This window comes from Chenopodium album, chromosome 26, assembly GCF_948465745.1.
Source record: "Chenopodium album chromosome 26, dcCheAlbu1.1, whole genome shotgun sequence".
Taxonomy (NCBI): Eukaryota; Viridiplantae; Streptophyta; class Magnoliopsida; order Caryophyllales; family Amaranthaceae; genus Chenopodium; species Chenopodium album.
This window is the reverse complement of record NC_137859.1, coordinates 34,521,138-34,545,084: the sequence shown is the minus strand read 5'-3', so window position 1 is coordinate 34,545,084 and position 23,947 is coordinate 34,521,138. Positions and strand designations below refer to the sequence as shown.

The following is a 23,947-nucleotide window of genomic DNA, read 5'->3' as shown; positions in this document are numbered from 1 at the left end:
CATAAAGTGAACATAGGCATAAAAAATGTGAACTTATGCGTTTCAGAAAGTGAACATAACATTTCAAAACATAAACGTAAGCATTGGTTTTCTTAAAGTGAATATAAGCATTTAAAAGGTGAACATATACGTTAAAAATTATGAACATAAACATTTAAGAAAGACAACATATGCATAAACAGATTTAATTAATATTTCAGGAACAACACTACATATTTACATTATGAATATTTGAAATTATATATGAACATATAAAATATTATTATGAATATAATGCATTTAATTATGAACATAAAAATTTGAAGAAATAAAAAATAATATGATTATGAAACATATGCATTATAAGTATTAAATGTTCATTTTTTTACGTGTTCATTTTTTATTATTAATTGTTCATTTTTTTCATGTTCATATATTTTTAACTAAATGTTCATTTTTTTTACTAAATGTTCATTTTGTAGAGCGTACTGTTGATTTTTTTTTTTTTTTTTTTTTTTTTTTTACGTTGTTGCACCTATGTAAGGTGCACAAGGGTGCACCTAAGACTAATTGCTTTTAGACTGGAAGCATAGTTGTAATTGATTGACAGTTCCTTACAAGTGCACAGCTTTTTCTAAGTAATTAGATTAATTAAAATAATTTATCATCATAACAAATTGTTTTTTTAAGTATCCTAATTTGACCGAGACATTTACAAATAAGAAACTTTTACCAATACTATATTTAATTATCAACTAGTGTGTACCCCGGGCGTTGCACCGGGTTACTATTTCAAAACAAAATGTAATCCAAAATCCCATTGTTGAAGATATTACATTTCCATTGTTTAAGAATTGTTGAGACTATTCCTCTTTAAAGCTTAAGCCTTTAGACAAGTGTCGTGCACTGCATGTGAGACTCAAGATTGCGCGCATGGCTACGTGCAAGTCTATGGGATGTGTCAGGTCCCTCTGAAAATTGAATTTCTGACTGACTGGGAGACTAAATAAAGAGGGGATATAATTTCCTATCTAATTAAGTTGTTGTACATAGTCACCACTCATAAACCATTCAAAGAAGTGGTTGAACCAGCCTTAAGCCCCTAATGCATCTTCTATTAGCCTCTTCTCATTCACAATATCGTAATTAGACAAATAATGCAACATGCTACTACATATGAGTATAATAATTGATAAATATGACAATTTTTGTTGTCCCGAGTAAAGTTCGAGTATCTTAGTCTTTTTAAGAAAAGATGTTTTTGTTTTTTTTTTTTTTTTTTTTTATTTTTATAATAATTTTTTAGAATATGTCTATTATTGGAATGCCACTCTTAGGCTCTAGCTCAATCTGTATGACTGTATCCCGAATAAGAGGTGGGTTAGAAGTGTACAAAAATCAAAGGAGAAAGAAGAAAGAGAGAGATGGGCAATTCTCAATCATCTTCAACCAACCCTCGTTTCGTTTCTGCTTCCAGGTTTTCTTTCTCAATCCTAACTACTTTTTCTATCTTTATTTGTCACAATTAATTTCATTGTATAATTCTTCTTCATTTTATCATAATTAGATCATTTACACAACATAAATTGGACGAGCTTCAATCTCTATTTAATTCTCTTGCTACTCAATCTCAAAGCAATGGCAAATTCATATCTCCTTCAGTTTTCAAGGTCAGATTTTTATTAGTTTAGTAATTTCATAGCAAAATTATGAGTTGATTGGTGTTATTAATGTAGTTTGTTTGTTTCCCATTATTAGGATTATTTCAAAATTCCTGATTCTCTTGGAGATCGGATGTTCGATTTAATTACCCAGAAACGCCATGATCAAAAGCTTACATTTGAAGATCTTGTTATTGCTAAGGTGATTAATTTTGTTGTTGGGTTATTATAAAGTTTAATGGGTTTATCTTGAATTCTAATTCTAAGCTATGAATTTCATATATAGGCTACTTATGAGAAAGGGACCAAAGATGAGATTGAAGAATTTATTTATCAGTTATTAGATGTTTCTGATGATGGCAAAGTTGACAGGTATTGTTGTCTGACTTTTCTGGTTTATCAGTTAATTAAATTAATCTCAATTCATTACTTGCTTTGCTTTCTATATCCTGAATCAGTAATCTATGTGAATTTTAAGCAAAAATTGTCATCTGAAGGCTAAGAAATTGATTGAATTTTACTCATGTGGTCCTGTTATCTGGATATTGAAATATCGTCTCTTTAGTACTATTTTGCTGCATCCTGGGAAAAGTTCCCTTACCTGAGTAAATTAGCAAAACCCAGAAACATGCTTTGTGGCAGGGAATATAGCGGTGACCTGTGCCCTAGCTTCTAAAGTTCGGTGAGGGTCAAGTGATAGTTTGACAGACAAAGTCTTGAGAGCTCACTGCCCACCCAAATGTGTATTGCTCGATATGATTGGCAGTTGATTATTCCATGATACACAGATGCAAATATGTAGTATGTGCATTAGCTGCATAGTTTCTTTACTGTGTGGTTTTGATTAATTTAACTCACAGTTTGACAGGTCTGATCTGCAAGCTGTTTTAGCTGCAATTCTTTATGACTTGTTTCCTCTCAAGGATAATGAGTCTGAAACGAAATCCCATCAGTGCATAATAGACGCGATCCTAAATGCTGCAACATTCTCAAAAGATGACGAAGGAGGTGATACAAAAAGTATGTCGTTTGAAGACTTCAAGGACCAGTGTGGCCATATTCCATCTCTAAGGAAGTACCTTGGAAGTTTGTTGTCGCCACCTGATCCAGGTTCTTATCTTTTATCTATATTTATTTTTTTATACTACTATACAGGCTATATGGAAACGTATAGTTTGCTATCTGCTTGTTGGATTAATTCTCTTTGACTCTCCTCCTGCTATGGGATGCTACAAATGCTATGTTTTGTAATGTTATACATTAAGCTAACAGAAAGCAGAGAGTTGTTATAGATTATTGACTATATATTACAGTGTATGCTTGGTTTAATTCATCCTTCGATTACCTTCTCATTATTTTTGGCTCATAAGCATGATCAAGAGTTGAAAATTGCAGCTTCTAAAAGGATAGAACTTGTTAGATAGGGAATGTTTCTCATTGTCTTCAGGGATTGTTACATGCTATTCGAAAAAGTTAATTTTATGTGCTTTGCTTTTGTGGGGTGTTGGGATAACTGGATAAGCCTTTATATTCAATTTTGAGGACAAGATCAAGAGCTAATTATGTGTAAGTTTACAAAGAACCACCAAGCTTACCCTGGAAGTGACAGTCTAAAGTCTCAGGATCTGTGAGAAAATGAATCCGCAAAAAAGCAAGCATTATCAGTGACTTGGAAAGAAGAATACCACAGTTGTCAAATATGATGATATTAACTCTGGATGCTTTTATGCAAGCTGTTTTATTGTTCATCATGCACCTTCTAAGCTTTCAATATTGTACGTAGATTTCCTTCTAGGATTTTGATTTCTGTTAAATCCCCAATAGTGATGCGCCCATTCTTAGAGAGCACTAGATGCCCATTGCTTAGTTTCTTCTTTCACCTGCAAGACAAGCAACTTCTAGAAATGTGTTCTCCTTTCAAGAGAGTAGCTCTCCAGGTTAGGAGGTCGTAAGAGTATGTATAGACCTTGTAGGGGTCTAATAATTTTATGCCACCCAAACTTTTCTGCTGGCTACCTTACAATTGAAATAAAAGATTAACCCTGAACAATTGAAACCTTTTTCTTGAATTCAATTCCTTTAAACCCCAACACCAATTCCCTAAGTACAAGTTTTATGTAATTGCACACACATTATCCCTGAACAATCTACTTATTCTTACCCTGAGAGTTCAATTGTCACTTTCTGTGGCAGAGGACATATTATTGTATACTTAATTGTCTAGTCCAGATACTATGTAATCAATCAATTCTCTTGTTCGAGTATCTAAGATTATTCTAGCACACTAATAATGGATCTTAGCTCTAGTTCTTACAACAAGTGTTAAATATATATATATATATATATATATATATATATATATATATATATATATATATATATATATATATATATATATATATATATATATATATATATATTTATCTTTTTTTTTTCTTGTGGTGGTAGATATAACATTCCAAACTACTATGCAAACTTTTTAATAAGTGTGAGGCAAGAGCACAAATCTAAGGATTCACTACTTTAGTTCAAACTCTATGGCACTAGGATATAATAAGATGAATTTCTGGACCTTTTTTTTTTCAGATACCAATACAACTTGTTTGTAGTATCTTAAAAAATTATTTCAACATTTTTTTATACATATATATGAATGAGAGGGAAACAAGATAGATTATACTCTGTTTTAAATTAGTTGACACACTTTTTTTTAGCACACTTATTACGTTAAAGTGAGATAGAAATACAAAAGACAAGAATACCTTTAGTTAACTACCCCTCTCCTTAAACCCACAAAAGTATTCAACCTTTACAAATTCACAAAAAGTTTTAAAAAAACTTCACAGCCCCAACTTTCTTCATCGCCACCACCTTTTCTCCCTTGAAGAGTCTTCAGAGAAGCTGAAGGTGAGGGATAAGTGTCTAATGGTTTTAATATAGGCAAAGGTGAAACATTTGCTCAGTCCCTCACACAGAAACTTAGTGATACCATTATACAATAGGAGGTTGGATAGAAATCATCCACAGTTGTTGGACATTTGAATTTAAAAATTAAATTAATTGAAGTATAACAGCTTATATCTTACCTGCCTCAAAGAAAGAGAGCTTAGGCTTCTCCTGTGACTTTTTCTGCAAATTGGCGAGTTATGAACAAGGCAAAAGTGCCACCTCCTGTTTCTACGTCACTTCTTTTGGTGGGTTCATATTCTTTGGAGCTTTAATTTCCTTGACATCTCCTGGTAAGAATGTGTTGATATTGTGTGTGCTGAGAGAAAAACAAAGAGTTCATTGGGGTGGTAACTATTGGGAATAAGATGAAAGCGAACCAACCTTGATATTAAGAGGCACCGGTATCTTCTCTAGCTTTATTGTGCAATAGAAGCTTGTTTAAGGACTAAGAGTGTTTTAAGGCCTTTACACTTTTTTTTCTGAGTGCAAGGTGCTTCTTGTGTTTTAATTTGCAATTTGTTCCAAACATACACTTCAAGTTGTGCACTTGGATGCATGAAGCTCCAATCGTATCCCACATATTGCAGCTTATGGTACTTGTACTACCTTCGTTCTCTTCTACTCACAACGTTTTGACTTTCACGTTTGCCGATGCATGAGTTTAACCAATTATATCTTTAATTATACATACATTAAAAATATGAAAATTTGGTAGTGTGAAAATATAAATTGAGAACAAGATTCCACCAGTGTGACCTGTCTATATTTTGCCCTAACATATAAATCAACAAAGGTGGTCAAATGAGAGAACATTGAATTGTGCAAATTTCCAAATGTTACTAATGAAAGAGAAAGGAGGAAGTATTTAAGATCAAATGGCACCATATCATGGAGCTGTTTGTCTAGGCATTGTATGTAGAAAAAAACCAGAATAGTAAGAGATTTGTAGAGAACTTGTAAACCTTTAGGAGAGATTAACAAGTGAAATGGGAATCAATAGCATAATTGTTAACTAGGGGTTCGTTTGGCATCACTTTGGTTTTCTGTTTTTTGGTTTTTTGCTTTTTAAAATCATATGATATATGTCATATAATAAATAAAAAATTAATCAAACTTATTAAAATCATGATAATTTTGAAAACTGACAACAGAAAAGTGGAAACACCTTTTTCTTGTTTCCGGTTTTTGGTTTTAAAAAAAAACTGAAAACTGAAAACCAAAAACAATGCCAAACAAGCCCTAGAAGAATGGTTGAATTAGTTTTCCTATCAGCGCTCCAGTGTTAAAAGTTGTTATTAATTTTACAAAGAGAGTATGATCTGTGAAGCGTCATTTATTTTCTTTCTTGGCACCTGTTCCCCGTCTTTTCTACTTGTTTTAGCTTATAATTTACAAGCTATGACGGTATGACCTAATTGCTGTGTTCTGTCAGCAAGTTGAACCCGTTATGTTAATAGACAAACTTTTGTTGCTGGACTTACTCTATTTTCTAATGCAAACTTTGACATCTTTTTCCATGTAGGGAGGGTGGGTTCTCAAGTTCCTCGTCTGCTGTACCCTGAAACTTATGATTCCAACCTAATATTGAAAGAGGAATATGCTTGGCTGATAGGTGGCCTTCTCACCCAGCTAGAGCTGGTGGAGTGGAAACTTCTGTACCACAGTTCATACCATGGCCAGAGTTTTAACACATTCCTGGGAAAAGTCGCGTGAGTTTACTTTCACTAATGAGTGTTTAATTATCCTAAATCTTGGAAAGCTCAAAGCATGGTTTATGATAGAAGACATCTAGCTTCTCTTTTCTCATGTATACTTCATTTTTTCTCTTTGGTTCATTCTTGTTCCATATTGTTAAGGGTTTTGTTGTTGTGATTGGGAAGATCAGGCTTACCTAGTTTTCAAATTTTTATTACTTTTTATGCGCTTAGCCAAATATTCACAGCTAATGGCTACCGTAATATTTGAAAGTCCTGCAATTTGATGAAGATAATTGTCTGCTTTTTGCCAACGCACTTTTGATGTCGATAGCTTAAAACTACAACTGTAGTAATGAGTTACAATTTGAGTGCAGAGTTGATGAAGGGCCAACTGTGTTGATTATCAAGGATACAGAAGGTTACATATATGGAGGTTATGCTTCCCAACCATGGCAAAAGCACAGTGATTTCTACGGTGATCTAAAGTGTTTTCTGTTTCAGCTACATCCAAAATTGGCTATTTATCGGCCAACAGGAGCAAACAACAATTTGCAGTGGGTAAGAGCTAAGAAATGGATTATTTCTCTTTTTGAAGTAAATAATATTGTGTTTCTGGAAACTTCCAAAATGTTTGTGTAGATTAACCTGTTATAAATTCTGATGTGCTTGAATTATTCTATATTTTGTGTCTTACAATTTCCTTAGCTGATGGGCTTGAACATTTACAGTGCGCTGTCAGTTACAGTTCAGAATCCATCCCAAATGGAATTGGCTTTGGAGGACGGGCTCATCACTTTGGTCTCTTTCTGACAGCAAATTTTGATGCTGGACAAACCTTCGAGTGTACTACATTTGGGAGTCCTCCCCTTTCGAAATCCAACAGGATATGCCCGGAAGTAATAGAATGTTGGAGTGTTTTTCCTAGAGAAGTGCAACTAAAAGGGAGCAATGCACTTGAAGGTACTGTGCTAGAAAGGTTTAAGGAGGATAGAAACATGCTTAACTTGGTCGGCCTTGCAAATTCCAGTCAGTAACATGCTTGCATTATGGGCATTATTGACAAAAGGATACATATTGCCTATTTATTTAGTTTGATGATCCTATTTCTACGGTCTCCTCCCCCCTCCACCACCCGGGGTTGTATTTTTGCAAGCTGTGCAATGACAGTGCTTGTATGATATTGATGTGTATCATCATAATTATGATGAATGATTTACTGTTTGCTAAAAGCTCTTTAACTCTGTAATTATATTTGCTCAGATATTGTTCATTTACCTTACTGGAATCATCTCAAACCATTTTATCTTTGAATAACACGACTAGTTGTTATTCGACCTCAGGCGTTTCAGGCGGAAGCAATAGCAATAGCAATAGCAATAAGGGAGACAATTTAATAGAAAGGTGTTCAAGAAGGCCTGGCTTCAACTGATTGCAAAACTCAGATACATACACAAACGGAGATAAATTAAAAGAAGATTGCATAAGTTTTAATGCAGCAGAAAAATAGTTATCATCTTACATATTCATACATTCTTCCAACATTCTATGATATTCTTCTATTTCTTGGGCAGTTTTATTTGTTATAGTCATTAGCATATGAAGTTTTTTGAGTCTATCTTTTCCATCTTTTTCATATTCTCATCTCTCATCTTCTCTAGACTTTCTACTCTTTCTTTTTCTTTCTCTTGAGTTTTCTTCATAATTACTTCCTCAACATTACCACTACTGTCATAAGGGAATTGGTTCATTGAGCCCTGCCAATTACGATGTTGCTTCATTATGTTCCACGAGTGCTCGAATGTGAACCGTGCTCCATTTGAGCATCCTTGATACATCCTGTGTGCTTCAGCCAAGATATCAGCTTCATTTGAGTTACTGCCTTTCTGTTTCTTTGCTTCTGCGTACACATCAACCCACTTTTTCACAGACAAATTCATTCTTCTCCATCGACTTTAGATAGCCTCCATTTTTCTATGCTTGATGTTGTAAGGATCCTCTTGTCGAGCCAACTCAAAGCCTCACATAATATTCACCCACTTATCTCTGGATGTTTTATCTGTGCCCTTGAGTTGATCTACCCCTGACATCATAAAAGCCGAAAGGAGAACGTTATCTTCATCTACTGTCCATTTCATGTTGAATTGTGTTTGATTAAGTTGTGGGGAATTAATCTGAAGAGCATCTTCAATAAGTTGTGATGGTTGTGATTCACTGCTGAACTCTTCATCTGATGTTTCAGAATCGCTTCCATCCCCGCTTGGAGACGACTCTTCATTTGATGTTACAGAATCGCTTCCATTCCTGCTTGGAGACGAAGGAATTGGGGTTTTGGAATTACTGCCTTCTTGACTTGGAGACAGTTGGGTCGTTTTCAAATGCTTTGGCAAATTAAGTGTAGGAGTTCTTGTACAAGTTTGAGGATTTTGTTGGGGAAGTTGAGGAGAGAATAAATTAGGAGTGTTTATTCTGCTAAGAAATTGTTGTGGTAATTGAGGATTATTTCGACACATTTGCACTAACATTTGGAATTGGGGATGATTAACAAAACTTGGGTCAAGTTGAGAAGTATCAGGATTTATTTGAGCGTTGAGATTATTTGAAGTATTGGGTTTATTTGGTAGCATAATTAGGAAATTCAATTTAGAGAATGAAATAACAATATAAAGAATTTATCTTGGAAATTTTATCAAAAAAATGAAGCAAGTATTATACGACACTTTGGTATGTGGTATGTAATATGAGATGGAAAAGACTGTGAGGTAGAATATGAAAGAAAATTTGTTAGAACAAATCACAGGACCTCAATTTTTAGAGAAAAGATACATATGACCGTTAGTAAGGGTTTTATCAAATTAGTTTTCCAGATTTTGGCTGAAATAGCCGTTTGTAAAACAGACTAATCAAATTTGTACTCTGATATACGGTCTGTTATAGCCTTATAGGACAACTCAAGGTTTCTACGTTCTACTACTTGCGGCACAAATAGAACGAGCAAGTTCTTTTTCTCTGAAATGAAGGTGTTCGGTTTTAAATCACAGACACAGTCGATTTGGAGTTTCAGAAACAGAATATAAGTAGCAATAATGAGGATGAAGGCAGTGAAGTTCACCAATGTGGTGTTTTGTTGCATGAAAGGCAAAGACGACAGGCAAGAGTAGGGATACATTTTGCCACCATTGCAATGCTCTCTAAACATTCTTCCATCTTGTAATGTGAGACAGTAATGATGGTTAAATAAACAAATTATTAATGTGACAAACATGTGCGATTGGAGTTTCATGCAAAACCTTTCAAAAACAAAGACAAAACCCACCCCTGATATGGTTTTAAGTCTTAGAAATTTGGAATCACCGCCATTTCAAGCACTCTGCAAGTCATGTATCGCATTGGAAAATTAGTGCGCTACCGTGAAGCACAAAAACTGGTAACTATTCATGCATCGCATTGGAACATCAACGCTAGACATTGAGATAAGGTCCTATAATAATAATTGTGCCAACCGACCATCAAAATGGAATCAGAAATTTAAGCAAATAAGGTAGTGCAAAAATGACTGCAAGTTTAAGTACCTATTACAAAAGCATAGCATAATGCAACGTTAAGGCCCCTGCATCAGTGGCTATCAACTCAAGGATTGAAGCTTCAGCAACTACTGATTAAAAGCAAGGCTGCCTGTATATTCATTATGTGGAAACATTGATACGTACAAAGTATTTACCACATCACAACAAACTACCCCGATAATATAACCATACAGAATAACCATTAAGCAAATCCCTTGCACTATGTTTGGATAGAAAGAAACAGAAGGAAAAGAAGAGAAGAGAAAGGAAGGGGGACAAATTCTCTTGTTTGGGTAAAAGATTGGGGGAAGGAAGGGGAAGGAGAGGGAGGGATCCATTTTCCCTCCCTCTATAATAAGCATAATCCCTCCAAACTTGGAGAGATTTGGAGGGAAAATGGAGCTCACCTCCCTCTCCCCCTCCCTTTCTTTCCCTTCCTTTCATTCCTTCTTTGCTATCCAAACAAAGCGTTAATCTACGAAAATATCTTAAAGGGCTCTGGAGTCCAAAGTGAGGCACCACAAAGCTACAAACTGAAGCAACTCACACTCACTTATAGTAATACCTACTTCTCACTTTTGAATCCATAATACGTAGTAGTTTGTAATTTGCATGAAATTCAGTCTTCTAAAGTTAAACTTATAGAAAATTAGTTCGACCAATTCAGCTTTTCCACCAAACAAAGGCACAAAAACCATCTTGATTATTATCAGTATTCGGTACACTAGAATATTTCTTCATAACTCAGAAGTGTAACAAGCAAAAGCTTGCTAGTATGGTAGCCTAACCACTCAATAGAACGATGAATGAAATAATCCACACTACACTACAGCATACTACTAACACCCCACTTCAAAATCTCAATCAATAACATCCCCAATATGCTTCAACAACACTCTTTCCCTATCCACACTACACTACAGCATACTAATACCCCATTTCGAAATGTCAATTAATAACATCTCCAATATGCTTCAACAACACTCTTTCCCTATCCACACTGCGCAACAACAAAGACTCGAATCGATCACAGGTCGAGTTGATAATGTAACTCCCACAGCTCCAGCATAATTTGTATCAAGCTCTTAATCAAAATACTTAATATTCACAACAATGATAGAATATACTTTATCTAAACAACCCCACAATTTACAAATTCCTCAACACACAGAAAACTCAATCAACCAGCATAACAGAAAATTAAGAGGAAAGAATGAAAATAAGACATAATTCATTCATTTATATATTGATAATAAAAAGTCATATCATAGAGAAAATCCTCAAAATACGATAACATTCCATCACCAAATTACGCCCAAAACTTCCCTACTACTAAATCCATTACTAGCAAAATTAAAAAAAATTGAAAATCATAAACCCTAAATCCAATTGATTAGTACCTCCTAGAACCAGTTGCACCACGGCCAAATCCAGCAGTAGCAGGAAGAACAGGAACAGGATCAGCAGCCATTTGAACAACACCAGGCAAATCAGACATACCAAGAGAAGCCAACATATCAATGGTTTCCTTATCAACCTCAATAACATCAGTTTTAATGGCGGATTCATCAGGAACGAAATCCATACGCCTTTCTCTCTCTTCCTCCTGCAATTTCAGCGAGATCCCACGAACTGGGCCCTTCTGAATTCGCTTCATCAGGTGGGTGGAGAATCCAGCGATCTTGTTGCGAAGTCTCTTTGATGGGATGATGGCGACTTCTTCGAGAACCTTCTTGTTGGTGTGGAAATCTAGGGTCATCTTTGAGTAGTATTTCTCGATGACATTGCGAGAGGATTTCTTCACTGTTTTTGTGCGAACTCGACCCATGGTTGTGCTGGGTTTAGGAGAGAGAAAGTTGCAGGAAGATGATGAGATCGAGAGGAAGAAGATGAAGGAGATGAGGAGAGAGAAAACCGCTACTGCTGCTGAGAGTGAGAAATGAAGGAGGGGAGAAAATTTAGGGTTTTAGTGTTTTGATTTTAGAATGGGCCGAGGGGTTTGTTGCGAAACCAAAGTGCAAGCCCAATAAAGAATACTCCCTTCGTGGGTAAAGGTGTCGTCAAAACTCAAAACCTGACCTGACCTGACCGATCCGAATCAAGAAAATATCAGATTTAGTTTTCGACTAGCATGAATTTAGACCCCGTTCACTTCACCTTATTTTTGCTGAACTGAAATTATTTTTATAAAAAAAAAATTATATTTGCTGAACTTAATTTAATTTTACTGAACTCAAATTAGTTTTGCTGAATTTAAATTAATTTTGCTAAACTGAAATTATTTTTACTAATTTTCAATTATAGTTCTTCTTTAAGAAAAATGAATTTTACTGAACTAAAATTATTTTTACTGTACTGAAATTAATTTTACTGAACTGAACTGAAATTATTTTACTGAACTGAACTTATTTTTACTGAACTGAACTTATTTTTACTTAATATTATTTTTTTAAGGTGAAGTGAACAAGGCATTAGCATGACTTAAGTTTGAAATTCGACTTGATTCGATCTTACTAAACTCGACCCTAACATCCAAATTGACTCCTCTACCATGTCCATTAAATTACCTTATACTCTGTCGAGTATTTCACTTTAAATTGTTCTTTAATCATTGTCATGTACTCTGTATCTTATTTAATTTCACCCTCTATATTTTTTTTTGGTGTTCCACCCGATTCACACTTTGGGCTAGTCCGGATTCGGGGATCAGTTTTGGGAGGTTAGGTTCTAGTCCCCTCCCAATTGTTGTTGCGGGAGATCGAACACAGGTCCTCCCTACCAATTGTAGTCTCAATCACCACAACACCAACATTCAATTGGTACCCTCTACATTTATAATAAGTGTGTCATTTTAATTTATAACAAGTAGTGAAGTCATTAATAAATCAACAATTATATTTAGTTAGTATGATAATTTTGCAAATAAATCAATAATTGTAGGCAGTATTAAACAAAAAGTTATCATTTAATTACTTACATTTTTCTCATTTGATATTGTTGATTAAGGAGATAAACTTGTATTCTCGTATTTATGTATTAACTGTGATTACATACTATTATCAATATGTTAATGTAATTGATGTTATATAAAATTTTACGGAGTATTGGATTAGAACTTGTTCACATTTACTTAATTTCAGTTCAGATCAGCTCCAATCAGTTTAGTTTAGTTCAGTTTTGCTCCAATCAGTTCACTTCAGCTTCTAATTTCTTTCTCTCATAAAATATTCAATTCAGTTCAACTCCAATCAATTTAGTTCAGCTTCAATGAGTTCAATTCATCTCAGTTCAGTAAATGTAAACAGGCCATTAGTCATATTGCTTATACACATTATTAAATATACTTTTTTAATCGCAATTTAATCGGCAAGAAAAGATATTAATGATCAAAGTTATACATTGGCATATCTGCCAATTAAAGGGATAGACCTAACTAACAAAGCTCTGTCTCTATTTAGAGGTATTTGATAATAAGATAAGGAGAAAATGAGAGCTTAATAAGAGTTGAGACATTTGGAAAAATTAAATTGGTTGATTTTCTCGGTTCACTTTGTTCTTGTGGATTTATTTTCAATGTCATTATCAAGTGTTTTGTAATTCGTATATCTTTTATGTATTTAAGAGAGAAGGTATTGTGTAAGTAGGGATCAATGATGAGATGAATATTAGTCATAAAATATTTTATATAATTTTTTTTAACATCTTGACTTTGAAATTAAGATATATGTTGTGGAACATATCATAAAAGTTTATGAAATAGACTCACTCAATAATTTTTGTTTGAGTAAAGTAGATCCACTGTGAGATAGATTTAACTTAGCTTAAAATCTTAAACTTAAGACCTTTAATTTGAAACAAACTTACACGCTCGATCTATCCCCAAAGTAAGTGCATTATAGCTGAAGCTAAGTAAATTAAAGCTAAATAGCATTAAAATTGTAATTAAGCTATATTTTTTTTGGTGACTGGCGTCCAGACCCCACTATAGATCCGCCAATGCAAATGGTTTGTAGAGCCGAGCTCTGAAAAAAAAAAAAAAAAAAAAAAAAAAAATTGAAAAGGAAAAAAGGGGTAGATCAAGATGGTCATTGAGACTCATTACTAATAACTTGGTTAGTACCATTGGTAGATGAGATGAGAGTAAATTTAAACTTATTGAAACCATATATATTTAACTTAGATTATGCTAGAATCCAATGTTTTCGTGAATGTATTTAAAAGGGTGCAATTAAAAGTCTTGTCTTTAATAATTCAATAAAGGATATATAGTTGTCATTAGGTTGAAATCATCAATATATGCTACATAAATATATATAGTTGCGGTGCTATCACAATTACATTAATGATAGATCGATCTACCCATTAGTTGCACTTGCACTTGCACTTGCACTTTGCACATACAACTAGACAGCCTCCCACGATAATGAAAGTGATGGCAAGATTATATGATCTGTCGTTCGTTCAAATAATACTATCTAGCCACATTTAGTTGAATTTTATAGCAATTTTATTATTAGTGATGTATTTAATACTTGCTAGAAGTGATTTATTATATCTTTACATTCTATTAGTGTACATGTATGATGTATCTATTTATATGTAAAATGCCAATTGCTTAATAATGCATTCACAGTACATACCACTCATAAATTGATGATAAGAAAAAAATACTTAGAACTCCATACCTCTTGTAATCAATTTTTTAAAAAATATTTAGAACTCCATACCAAGATAATTTGTAAGCTATATCAAATAATAATGAGTATTATTTTATTACTACTTTGCAATAAGCAACTCAAATTGTTTATGTATTTATTTACATGTAATATGTTATATTTGTTTAAACCTTTGTATAAAAAAATTGAATAAATTCAAGTGAATTATTATACTATTGGTAATTTGTCAAACACTTGATTTGAAATTCATTATTTCAACAATTCAATTTCTATAAGATTTCGCATCAAATTTAAGTTGTAAAATGTTTCCTAATATCTTACGAGTACAATATTATACCAAACAATAAGACTAAGCTTTCTATAACATGTGCAACTGACTTTTCTCTCCTCTAAAACAAAACGCTCTCTTCTCTCTCCTCTAAAAAAGAAGCCTTCCCCTCCCGTAAACCTAGGTGCTCGCCGGAGATCCGGCGCCGCTGCCATTTCTCCGGCGAGTTTCCTCCTTTTTCTCTTCTTTTAATCTGTGAGGATTCCGTGTTCCTCCTCTTCTCTTACTTCTCTTTTCCTTTCTTCTTTCCCCTTATTGCTCTGTTTTTCTTTTAGGCGTCTTCAATTAAACTCCGAGCAACGCCTTCATCTCTTCCCTTAAACTTATTAATCTAAGTTTCGAAGGTGTCTTTGTGAACTTTTCCCGGCTAAGAAGAATCAGAGAAGCCCCTATATTACCCACCTTAGAGTGGAAGGTTCACGTTCAAAGGATTTCACCGGCGAAACAAGAGGTCTAAGGACTAAGCCTAGCGCCGCCGTCATAAAGGTCATCGGTAATTTTGACCGTGGCGGAAACGGTAAAGTTAGGGTTAGGGTTAGGGTTTCATGGGTCCTTGCGCTAGAGAGCTAGGCCTAACGCCGCCGTCAGGAGTGGTTCGTGACGGAAACGGTGAAGTTAGGGTTAGGGTCTTGAGGTTCTTTGTTGTTATGGTTTTGGATTATGGGTCTAAAAGGGGCTCTCTGATTTGGTAGGCTTACCTAAGTATGTATTTTCTTCTTGTTATTCAGAGTTTACTTTATTTGTTAAAATTATGTATGGTTTATTTTAGCTTTTCTTGGTTGTTGTCCTGTATTTCTGGTTGTATTGGCTATAGTTTATTGGATGGTTGTGTGCGGAAGGAGTTTGGATCCCTTGTTAAGGGATTGAGTTTTGTTGTTGTGTTGAGAGAGTTAACATGGGTTGCCGTTGTTTGGGGAACGAACAAGAAGTTGACCATGGCTAGGGTGAAGTGTGTGTTATGGTGGAGTGATTATGGTTGTCATTCTGCTCCCTTCTTTGTAGTGATCATTATGATCATTACTCTTGAAATTTTTTATCTGAAGCAGGCGCCCAAACTTTGTTTTGGGGTTTCTCGAGCCTCGACGTTATCAAAGCTTTCTTGCCAACAAGAACAGCCTTTGAAGGAAAGGTCACATGTCCAAGTGATCGGTTTGAAGGCCTTACTTGGTGATAAGTTGATCCCACTAGGTAAGGTTAAACTAGCCATGATCGAAATTCGATACTCTTTGCTCTCTTTGTGTTTTGATGTAGGTATCCACTCTTTGGCCTATAAAGAGGTCCTAATCCGCAACATCTCCGGCCAACCCCAGTTATGTAATATGGTTTTTAATGTCGAAAGTTGTAAAGGCTTAAATGTCGAAAGCCTTGTAGTAGTAAGTTTTAGTTTTTATTTCGTATGTTGTAAACTCTGATTTTATTAATATAATTTGCCTTTGTCAAAAAAAAAAAAAAAAAAAAAAAGACTAAGCTTTCTCTTATAGTTTACTTTTATTATACGTATCTTACTTACAAAAGTTTAAAATTAGGTCCTGTTCTCTTCACCTTAAAAAAATAATATTAAGTAAAAATAATTTCAGTTCAGTAAAAATAAGTTCAGTTCAGTAAAATTAATTTCAGTTCAGTCTAAATAATTTCAGTTCAGTAAAAATAAGTTTAGTTCAGTAAAATTCAGTTTTCTTAAAGAAGAATAATAATAGAAAATCAGTAAAAATAATTTCAGTTCAGCAAAAATAATTTCAGTTCAGTAAAATTAATTTAAGTTCAGCAAAAATAATTTCAGTTCAGTAAAAATAATTTTAGTACAGCAAAATTAAGGTGAAGAGAACAGGTTCTTACTCCTTATTATTTTGCTTGCCGTTGTTATCAAATTAGCTCTTAATATTTCTGATCCTGTCATATGCAAAATTCTCTCCCCTCTTTTTCTTTACCAATATAGTATATTTTCTTTAACCAGCATTCCACCAATCCTGTTACTACTAGTAGATACTATTCATTGCAAACTATGCTATATTCAGAGGTTGTGAAGGAAAATTTGTCACACTACTTTATGGTTATCCTCAGAAAACTTTTGTGTCGAAAAAGTCTTAAGTAATTGTTTCTAATATTGTTATATACTGTAGATATTATAATCAGAGTAGGTTAAGACATTAGAATAATCTTAATTTCAAAATGTTTAAAATTAAATTACAATTATTGAAATTAAATTCTAGGTTTCAATAGATTGGTATAAGTTAAATACCTAATTTGGAATTCAATTTCAACATTTCAATTTCTAGACTTGAATATATGGATTTCAAATCAAACCCAAGTTACCAAACACTATCTTTTTTTTCTTTTTTTTTTTTTTTTTTTTTTTTTTTTGTTTTGGTTTTTAAGAACACCAAACACTATCTAAGTATCTAATACAAAGTATCTTTTCAGTATCATACCTAAATACAAGCAAACAAACAAGACTATAGCTTTTGCTTGCATTTTTTGATTCTATCTCAGTTACAAATTTATATAAATCCTTTTAGTTGCCTTTAAATTGCTATCTAATTTGCTCTCAATATTCCTCTTGTGGCGATGGAGACTACCTTGAATTCTATTGCCTCTTTCCTCTTCCAAGGGAACATAATTTCCTTAAGTTCTTAACCGGCCACCAACCACATTGCCAATCAATTCAACCACATCTAAGAATGATCAATGAAAAATTGTCACATCTATCAACGATCACAAGAATATCCTTAACAAAATTCAATGTATACCAAAAAGTTTGTAAGTATTATCGTTTCAATAATATAGTAACGTAATAACGTAGGTATTTTTTTTTTTTTTTTGGCAGGTATAACGTAGGTATTATAATCATGAGTTTGAGACAGTATAACTTAAATTCTGATTTTATTACACGACACGTACAAAATCAACTAAAACCAAAGAAGTAGACCAACCAATGAAAGCTTTAATTATTTGACAAAATGGTGTTCAAATTGCAATAGCCTTAATTATCACATGGACCATACCTTCTGATTAGGGCCACAAGTCCACATCTCAATCACATGAGATTAAGAGGAGGTCTTTACTCTATGTTAGGTGCACCTTGCACCTATACACGAACTAAGTAGCATGTGGAAACGGATGTGTAATTGTGCACAAGTCTTTGTTTTTTCATAGAAGAAAGCAATTTTATTAATTACATATTCTCAGCTACCCCCTAATATTATGTATGAATGCTATTTAAGCATCGACATTTGAGTGATATATATAGCTTTCTTTAGTGCTTGTTTTTCCATATAGAAAGATAGGTTCAAGAATTTGAACATTCTTAAAGGGAGAAAAAAAAAAGGTTTTATAAAATGAATGGAAAGTCATCAATAGCTCCTATTGCCAAGAGGTGAGTTTCATTAATTATTTCTCCTCTCGCACGTAATTGTTAATTTCAAAATAGTATTTTATATGTCATGTGATCCCTTCTTTTAACACATTTTTTTGTACGTATAACTTGTTTGAATGAAATAAGTGGAAACTTATGATTAGGCTGTTAGTGATAGAGTATAAAACATATTCTTAGGCCTCAATTAAAAGGTTAAGCTGATGGTTGAGGCTCAGAAATATGTTTTATGTTTTATATTCTATTAGTTAAGACTCTTAGGAGTGCTCAAAGGCTATTCGATTTGCACCGAAAAGTAGATATTAGACTTGACCGAAGACTATTAGTATGGTCTTCGAGTAGAAAAATATAATAATTCAATTTTTGATCCGGTCTATTTTAAAACCATTTAATATTTAATTTTGACATGGATTAGATTTACGTTTATATATAGGCATTCAAATCTTATGATGATTTATTTTTCCTTAAAAATCTTGTAAAGATCATTATATACTAAAACCTATTTAACATTTGGCTCTTTCAAACAAGGATTTAAATATTATATTTTCAAGATCACATAAATTGGGTGACAAATGGTTTTGGTCATTAGGGTTCACAAAGTATGACGAATTTATTGATTGCAATTTGCATTGATCGAGTTATGATGTGATATTGACATTCGAACAATTCTTTTGGTAACGTTATCATGCTATAAATTTTAGTAGCTATGATGTAACAATAATATGAAATAGTAGATATCTAAGCAGACAAAGTGACAAAATTTGACAACATAAGTTGCACAATGCATTACACTTTGTATTTTGTCGATTTTCTTTTGTCCCATAATATATTGCTCAATTTTTTATTTTTTATTTTTTATTTTTTTTTTCATAGTCAAATGTTACAAAGTTTGACATAAAATTTTCATTAATATACACATAAACATAATCATATTATATATTGTTAGATTCTTTCAATGTGTAATCAACTTTTTGTATTTTTGCTATAATGAAATTAAAATTAATGATCAAATGTTACAATTAAAATAGACACTACAGGCCTGTTCACTTTAGCTTAATTTCAATTAAGCTCTAATCAGTTCAGCTCCAATCAGTTCAGTTCAGTTTAACTCTTAAGTTCCTTCTTTCATGAAATATTCATTTTCAGCTCTATTCAGTTCAGTTCAGCTTCAATTAGTTCAGTTCACTTCATTTCAATAAATGTAAACAAGCCCTATATCGTGGAGTAGAGGGAGTAGAATTTAGCTCTTGAATATATCATCAAATGTCTAAGATATAAATTCAATTTGTAAAATCATGTGATTACTCATTAGTATTTAATCAGCGCGTACCATTTATTTTACTACTATATATATACTCCTTTATTTGGTAAAAATGAAAATAGCCTAAATTAGAAGTATATTTATAATAAAATGAAAAAAAAAATGTGACTTTTCAATTAATTATACAGGCTTAAAGGAAAGGTAGCCATCATAACTGGAGGAGCAGGCGGTTTCGGAGAGGCCACAGCTAGACTCTTTGTCCAACAAGGTGCCAAAGTCATAATCGCCGATGTGCAAGACGAAAAAGGCGTAGCCTTATGCAACGAAATAATGGCTTCTAGTACCATGGCCAATGGGCACCATAATATTAACAATGGTCACGTAGGAGAAATTATCTCCTACGTGCATTGCAACATCTCCGATGAAACCGACATGAAAAACCTAATCGATCTCACCATCTCCAAGTATGGAAAACTCGACATCATGTTCAATAATGCAGGAATTTCAGGAGATTTAGACTCTACTATATTAGGCACAACTAATGAAAATTTTAAGAAGGTGTTTGATGTTAATGTGTATGGAGGTTTCTTAGGGGCTAAGCATGCCGCTAGGGTTATGATTCCTAGGAAATCCGGTGTTATTCTCTTCACCGCGAGCTTGGCATCAGTGATAGGAGGCCAATCACCCCATGCCTACACAATGTCTAAGCACGCGATTATAGGTTTGATGAAGAACTTGTGTGTGGAATTAGGGCAACATGGCATAAGGGTGAATGCTATTTCCCCTGGTGGTGTTGCTACACCGATATTAGTCAATGCATTAGGGATGGATAAGAAGACGGTAGATGAGTTGTTGTGTGAAGCTACGGTGCTTAAAGGTGTGACACCGGATGTTGAGGATGTTGCTAATGCCGCGTTGTACTTGGCTAGCGATGAGTCTAAGTTTGTGAGCGGTGTTAATTTCATGATTGATGGTGGTTCTGGCATTACTAACCCATCTTTCTCCTTTGTGCTACAAAATTTTCTTGCATCACAAGGTTATACTTCTTGAGTGTGGGGTTTGCAAGACTTAGTTGTGGTCCTCTCAAAAAAAATCATGCTAAAGTAAGAGAGATAATTAATCACTCAAAGGACTTGTCTTTTTCATTTTTTTCCCAAATACTTTTTATTTTTAAAATCTTAATCTTTACAATTAACTATATAGCTCATATTTGCTAAGGTCTTACAAAAATCAAAAGAGTATTGTATGTTACATTGTTACATATACATATATATGTTACAAAAATCAACCAAACTCCATTATCTTCTTTTATTTCTTAATTCATTTTTAACAATGTAAGAAGTTAATGAAATTTGGTTGATTTTTGTAACAAATATATGTAACATAATGGATTATTATAGTCAAATCATTCCAATTTATTAATAAATAGATTATTATAATAATCTAAGGTAACTTTAAGTGATGATTTGCATGTAGTCTTCCCTTTTGATTATTTTTTAACATGTGTAATTGTGACTTAAGAGTATGATGAGTTATCATTATAAAAAAGGATTTAGGAAACTAAGTGGTTATGGGTTATCCAAGATGTATCCTTTTTAGAGGAAATATAAGTTGATAAGCCTGATATACAATTTATGTACATATATCAAGGGGCATAATTGTATTTTTTTTTTTTGAATAGAAGGGGCATAATTGTATAATTTAGGGGGTGAATAGGGTAAAATCGCATGGCGGATCAATGCGGGCAACCTCACCCTATGTTAAATTTTTGCCATAGTTAGTACGGAAATGATACAAAATGCTATCTGCTTACAATATGAAGTGTCTTTGCAACCTTCCTAACAACGTGATTCAATATTCACATGTCGCAAGTGGGACCATGGTAGAGAATAGCAAGCTTTTTCCAAAAATTAAATTTAGACTGATAATTGATAGGGTGCATTCAATTAATTAGTACGTACTGCTGGCTAGCAAATAGAAATAAGGACAATAATTGAGTATGTGAAGATTATTATTGTAACAGACCAGTGGCAAGAAGAACAATAAGCGAGTGTGCAAAGATTGTATTATTGTATTCTTACACATAGTCAAGTGGTCATTCTTGAAGTTATTACATTGTCTACGACCCATAAATGTTGCTAGGCTAGCCAACCAACAAGAAATTCGATTCTCGAACTATGATACAAGCTCTCAAACTATTATCCGGACTATACAAAATAGGTTTTCAAGACTCATTAGAAGGGTACATACGCTAAATCATCAGTAAGTGGTTTTAAATTAATAGTGCGTGTCAAGAGCAATTGTCTCATATCGGAAAAATGATAAGAAGGTGACTTCTAGCCTCTTCTATTTTAGAATGAAACTTTAATACTAATCTTGTGTGTTAGTTGTCTCTTCTCTTGTCGTAAGCTAGCCTTAACCCCTGCTAACCTAGTCCTAACAACTAGTACTATCGGGGCTCTTATCACTTTTCTTCTGTATTGCCAAAAACAAGCTCATAAAGACATAAACACGTACTACAATATTGAATCCAAACCAAAACATGACGAACCCAGGCCAAGACTACATAAAAATTAATATTGCTTACATATATTTATATTCGAAATCAAGACATCATTATAGCAAGATATTTATATTATACATGAAATGGATTACACCAACAATTACATACTTTCACACACACACACAAAAAGGCATAAGTTGAGCCTACTCATATCCAAGTACGTTACAACCCATACATGATCCTTCCAATGATTAAAATCCTTTTATGAAAACAACTTTTTCACGGCCATGGAGAAAGATGGGTTGGTGACACTATACCCACCATCAAGAACTAAGTTAAGTCCGCTCACAAACTTAGCTTCGTCGCTTGCCAAAAATAACGCTGCATTAGCCACATCTAAGGCCTCCGGTGCAACCCCTTTAAGCACGGCCGATTCACAAATCAACCCATCAACACCCTCCTTATCCATCCCTAACGCATTACTTAGTAACGGTGTAGATACGGCACAAGGAGAAATTGCATTGACTCGAATGCCATATTGTCCCATTTCAACACACAAGTTCTTCATTAAACCAATAATCGCGTGCTTTGACATTGTGTACGCGTGTGGTGACTCCCCGGCAACCAAAGCTGCAACACTCGCGGTGAAGAGGATTACACCGGACTTGTTCGGGATCATAACCCTAGCGGCATGCTTAGCCCCTAAGAAACCACCGTACACATTAATGTTGAACACTTTTTTAAAATTGTCACTAGATGCACCTACAATACTAGGGTTTATATCACCCGGGATACCAGCATTGTTAAACATGATGTCGAGTTTTCCATGCTTTGAGATAGCTAGATCAACGAGGTTTTTCATGTCGGTCTCATCGGAGATGTTGCAATGCACATAGGAGATTATTTCTTCGTCGTTGTCACCATGATTGTAGGTAGCATTAATTTCGTTACACAAGGAAACGCCTTTATCGTCTTGTACGTCGGCAATAATGACTTTGGCTCCATGTTGGACGAAGAGTTTTGCCGTGACCTCTCCAAATCCTCCTGCTCCCCCAGTTATAATTGCCACCTTTCCTCTTAGCCTGTGAAATAAAATAATAATAAATATATCATATGTTAGCTAAATTATATTTTTATTATTATACTACCTCCATTACATATTATTTGCAACAAAAGGATATTATGTTATTTGCGAGACATAAAGTATTCCTTTGTTGCAAATAACATGAAACAGTGGTAGTATTTACATGTATACATAATACATACTATACATATATCTCATCTAGTAAACTAGCTTATCACTCACCAAAAAAACATGTATAATATGTATTGCAACTATATATATATATGTGGTGAAGAATAATCTGAGCAAGACAGTCCTGACTTTAGCGTATATTTTATTTTCTATATTCGGGCCACTAATACAACTATGCAAAGGCACAAACCCCCACCCCCTTCCTGTTGGGCCAGTGCACCTTTGCATAGTTGTTGGGAGGAAGAAGGGGAATCGGAAGGGGTTATGAGGCTCTTACTTGGAACTAGGCCACGACATACAGATGGATCTACCAAGCTCCCACTCACGTCGATATATGACTAATTGGCTATGTTGGTAGTTTACTTGTAAATATATACGAAGTATGACATATATATATGGAATTATAAAATGATTTCAGTCAAGTATGTTTTAGACAATGACAAAAAGATAAGAGAATAAAATAAAAGAGCATACCTCTTAGCAATAGGAACAGTTGTTGATTTGCCATTCATATTTGCAGATTTGCCATTCATATTTGCAAGCTTATTTATGAGGGGAGACGCTCCAAACTCTATTGAAGGAAAGGCGCAGAAAGAATGCCACTAAAAAGAGGACAATAGTATTTCAAATATTGGATGCTTCTAAAATTTATGAAATGAGAATTTAATATTTATAGCAGGACTCCCGAGTTTTGTATTTGAAATT

The 23,947-nt window shown here is 33.8% G+C and overlaps 4 protein-coding genes across 4 annotated transcripts; 2 read left to right on the top strand and 2 right to left on the bottom strand.

The window, feature by feature from the left end:
• Positions 1 to 1,303: 1,303 nt before the first annotated feature.
• On the top strand, positions 1,304 to 7,565 carry LOC145617769 (uncharacterized). The gene is made up of 8 exons (XM_081672519.1): positions 1,304 to 1,456; positions 1,547 to 1,649; positions 1,738 to 1,842; positions 1,927 to 2,012; positions 2,509 to 2,750; positions 6,112 to 6,298; positions 6,661 to 6,844; positions 7,015 to 7,565. The coding sequence occupies exons 1-8, from the start codon at positions 1,404 to 1,406 to the stop codon at positions 7,318 to 7,320; spliced, it is 1,266 nt and encodes a 421-aa protein (XP_081528645.1). The 5' UTR covers positions 1,304 to 1,403; the 3' UTR covers positions 7,321 to 7,565.
• A 3,498-nt stretch (positions 7,566 to 11,063) lies between these two features.
• On the bottom strand, positions 11,064 to 11,784 carry LOC145617368 (small ribosomal subunit protein eS17-like). The gene has a single exon (XM_081672057.1). The coding sequence runs from the start codon at positions 11,675 to 11,677 to the stop codon at positions 11,243 to 11,245; it is 435 nt and encodes a 144-aa protein (XP_081528183.1). The 5' UTR covers positions 11,678 to 11,784; the 3' UTR covers positions 11,064 to 11,242.
• Positions 11,785 to 18,103: 6,319 nt separating this feature from the next.
• LOC145617377 (short chain aldehyde dehydrogenase 1-like) lies at positions 18,104 to 20,719 on the top strand. The gene is made up of 2 exons (XM_081672069.1): positions 18,104 to 18,226; positions 19,673 to 20,719. Exons 1-2 carry the CDS (start codon positions 18,189 to 18,191, stop codon positions 20,532 to 20,534), a joined length of 900 nt encoding a protein of 299 aa, XP_081528195.1. The 5' UTR covers positions 18,104 to 18,188; the 3' UTR covers positions 20,535 to 20,719.
• Positions 20,720 to 22,114: 1,395 nt separating this feature from the next.
• On the bottom strand, positions 22,115 to 23,856 carry LOC145618383 (short chain aldehyde dehydrogenase 1-like). Its single transcript, XM_081673157.1, has 2 exons — positions 23,717 to 23,856; positions 22,115 to 23,069 (listed from the first exon to the last, which is right to left on the bottom strand). The coding sequence occupies exons 1-2, from the start codon at positions 23,773 to 23,775 to the stop codon at positions 22,250 to 22,252; spliced, it is 879 nt and encodes a 292-aa protein (XP_081529283.1). The 5' UTR covers positions 23,776 to 23,856; the 3' UTR covers positions 22,115 to 22,249.
• Positions 23,857 to 23,947: the final 91 nt, after the last annotated feature.

Coding starts and splice junctions, on each gene's coding strand:
- LOC145617769 (XM_081672519.1), top strand. CDS start 1,404: ATGGGCAATTCTCAATCATCTTCAACCAACCCTCGTTTCGTTTCTGCT. Junction 2,013..2,508: donor GATGATGGCAAAGTTGACAG/GTATTGTTGTCT, acceptor ACAGTTTGACAG/GTCTGATCTGCAAGCTGTTT. Junction 6,845..7,014: donor CAAACAACAATTTGCAGTGG/GTAAGAGCTAAG, acceptor GAACATTTACAG/TGCGCTGTCAGTTACAGTTC.
- LOC145617368 (XM_081672057.1), bottom strand. CDS start 11,677: ATGGGTCGAGTTCGCACAAAAACAGTGAAGAAATCCTCTCGCAATGTC.
- LOC145617377 (XM_081672069.1), top strand. CDS start 18,189: ATGAATGGAAAGTCATCAATAGCTCCTATTGCCAAGAG. Junction 18,227..19,672: donor ATAGCTCCTATTGCCAAGAG/GTGAGTTTCATT, acceptor TTAATTATACAG/GCTTAAAGGAAAGGTAGCCA.
- LOC145618383 (XM_081673157.1), bottom strand. CDS start 23,775: ATGAATGGCAAATCTGCAAATATGAATGGCAAATCAACAACTGTTCCT. Junction 23,070..23,716: donor ACTGTTCCTATTGCTAAGAG/GTATGCTCTTTT, acceptor TTTATTTCACAG/GCTAAGAGGAAAGGTGGCAA.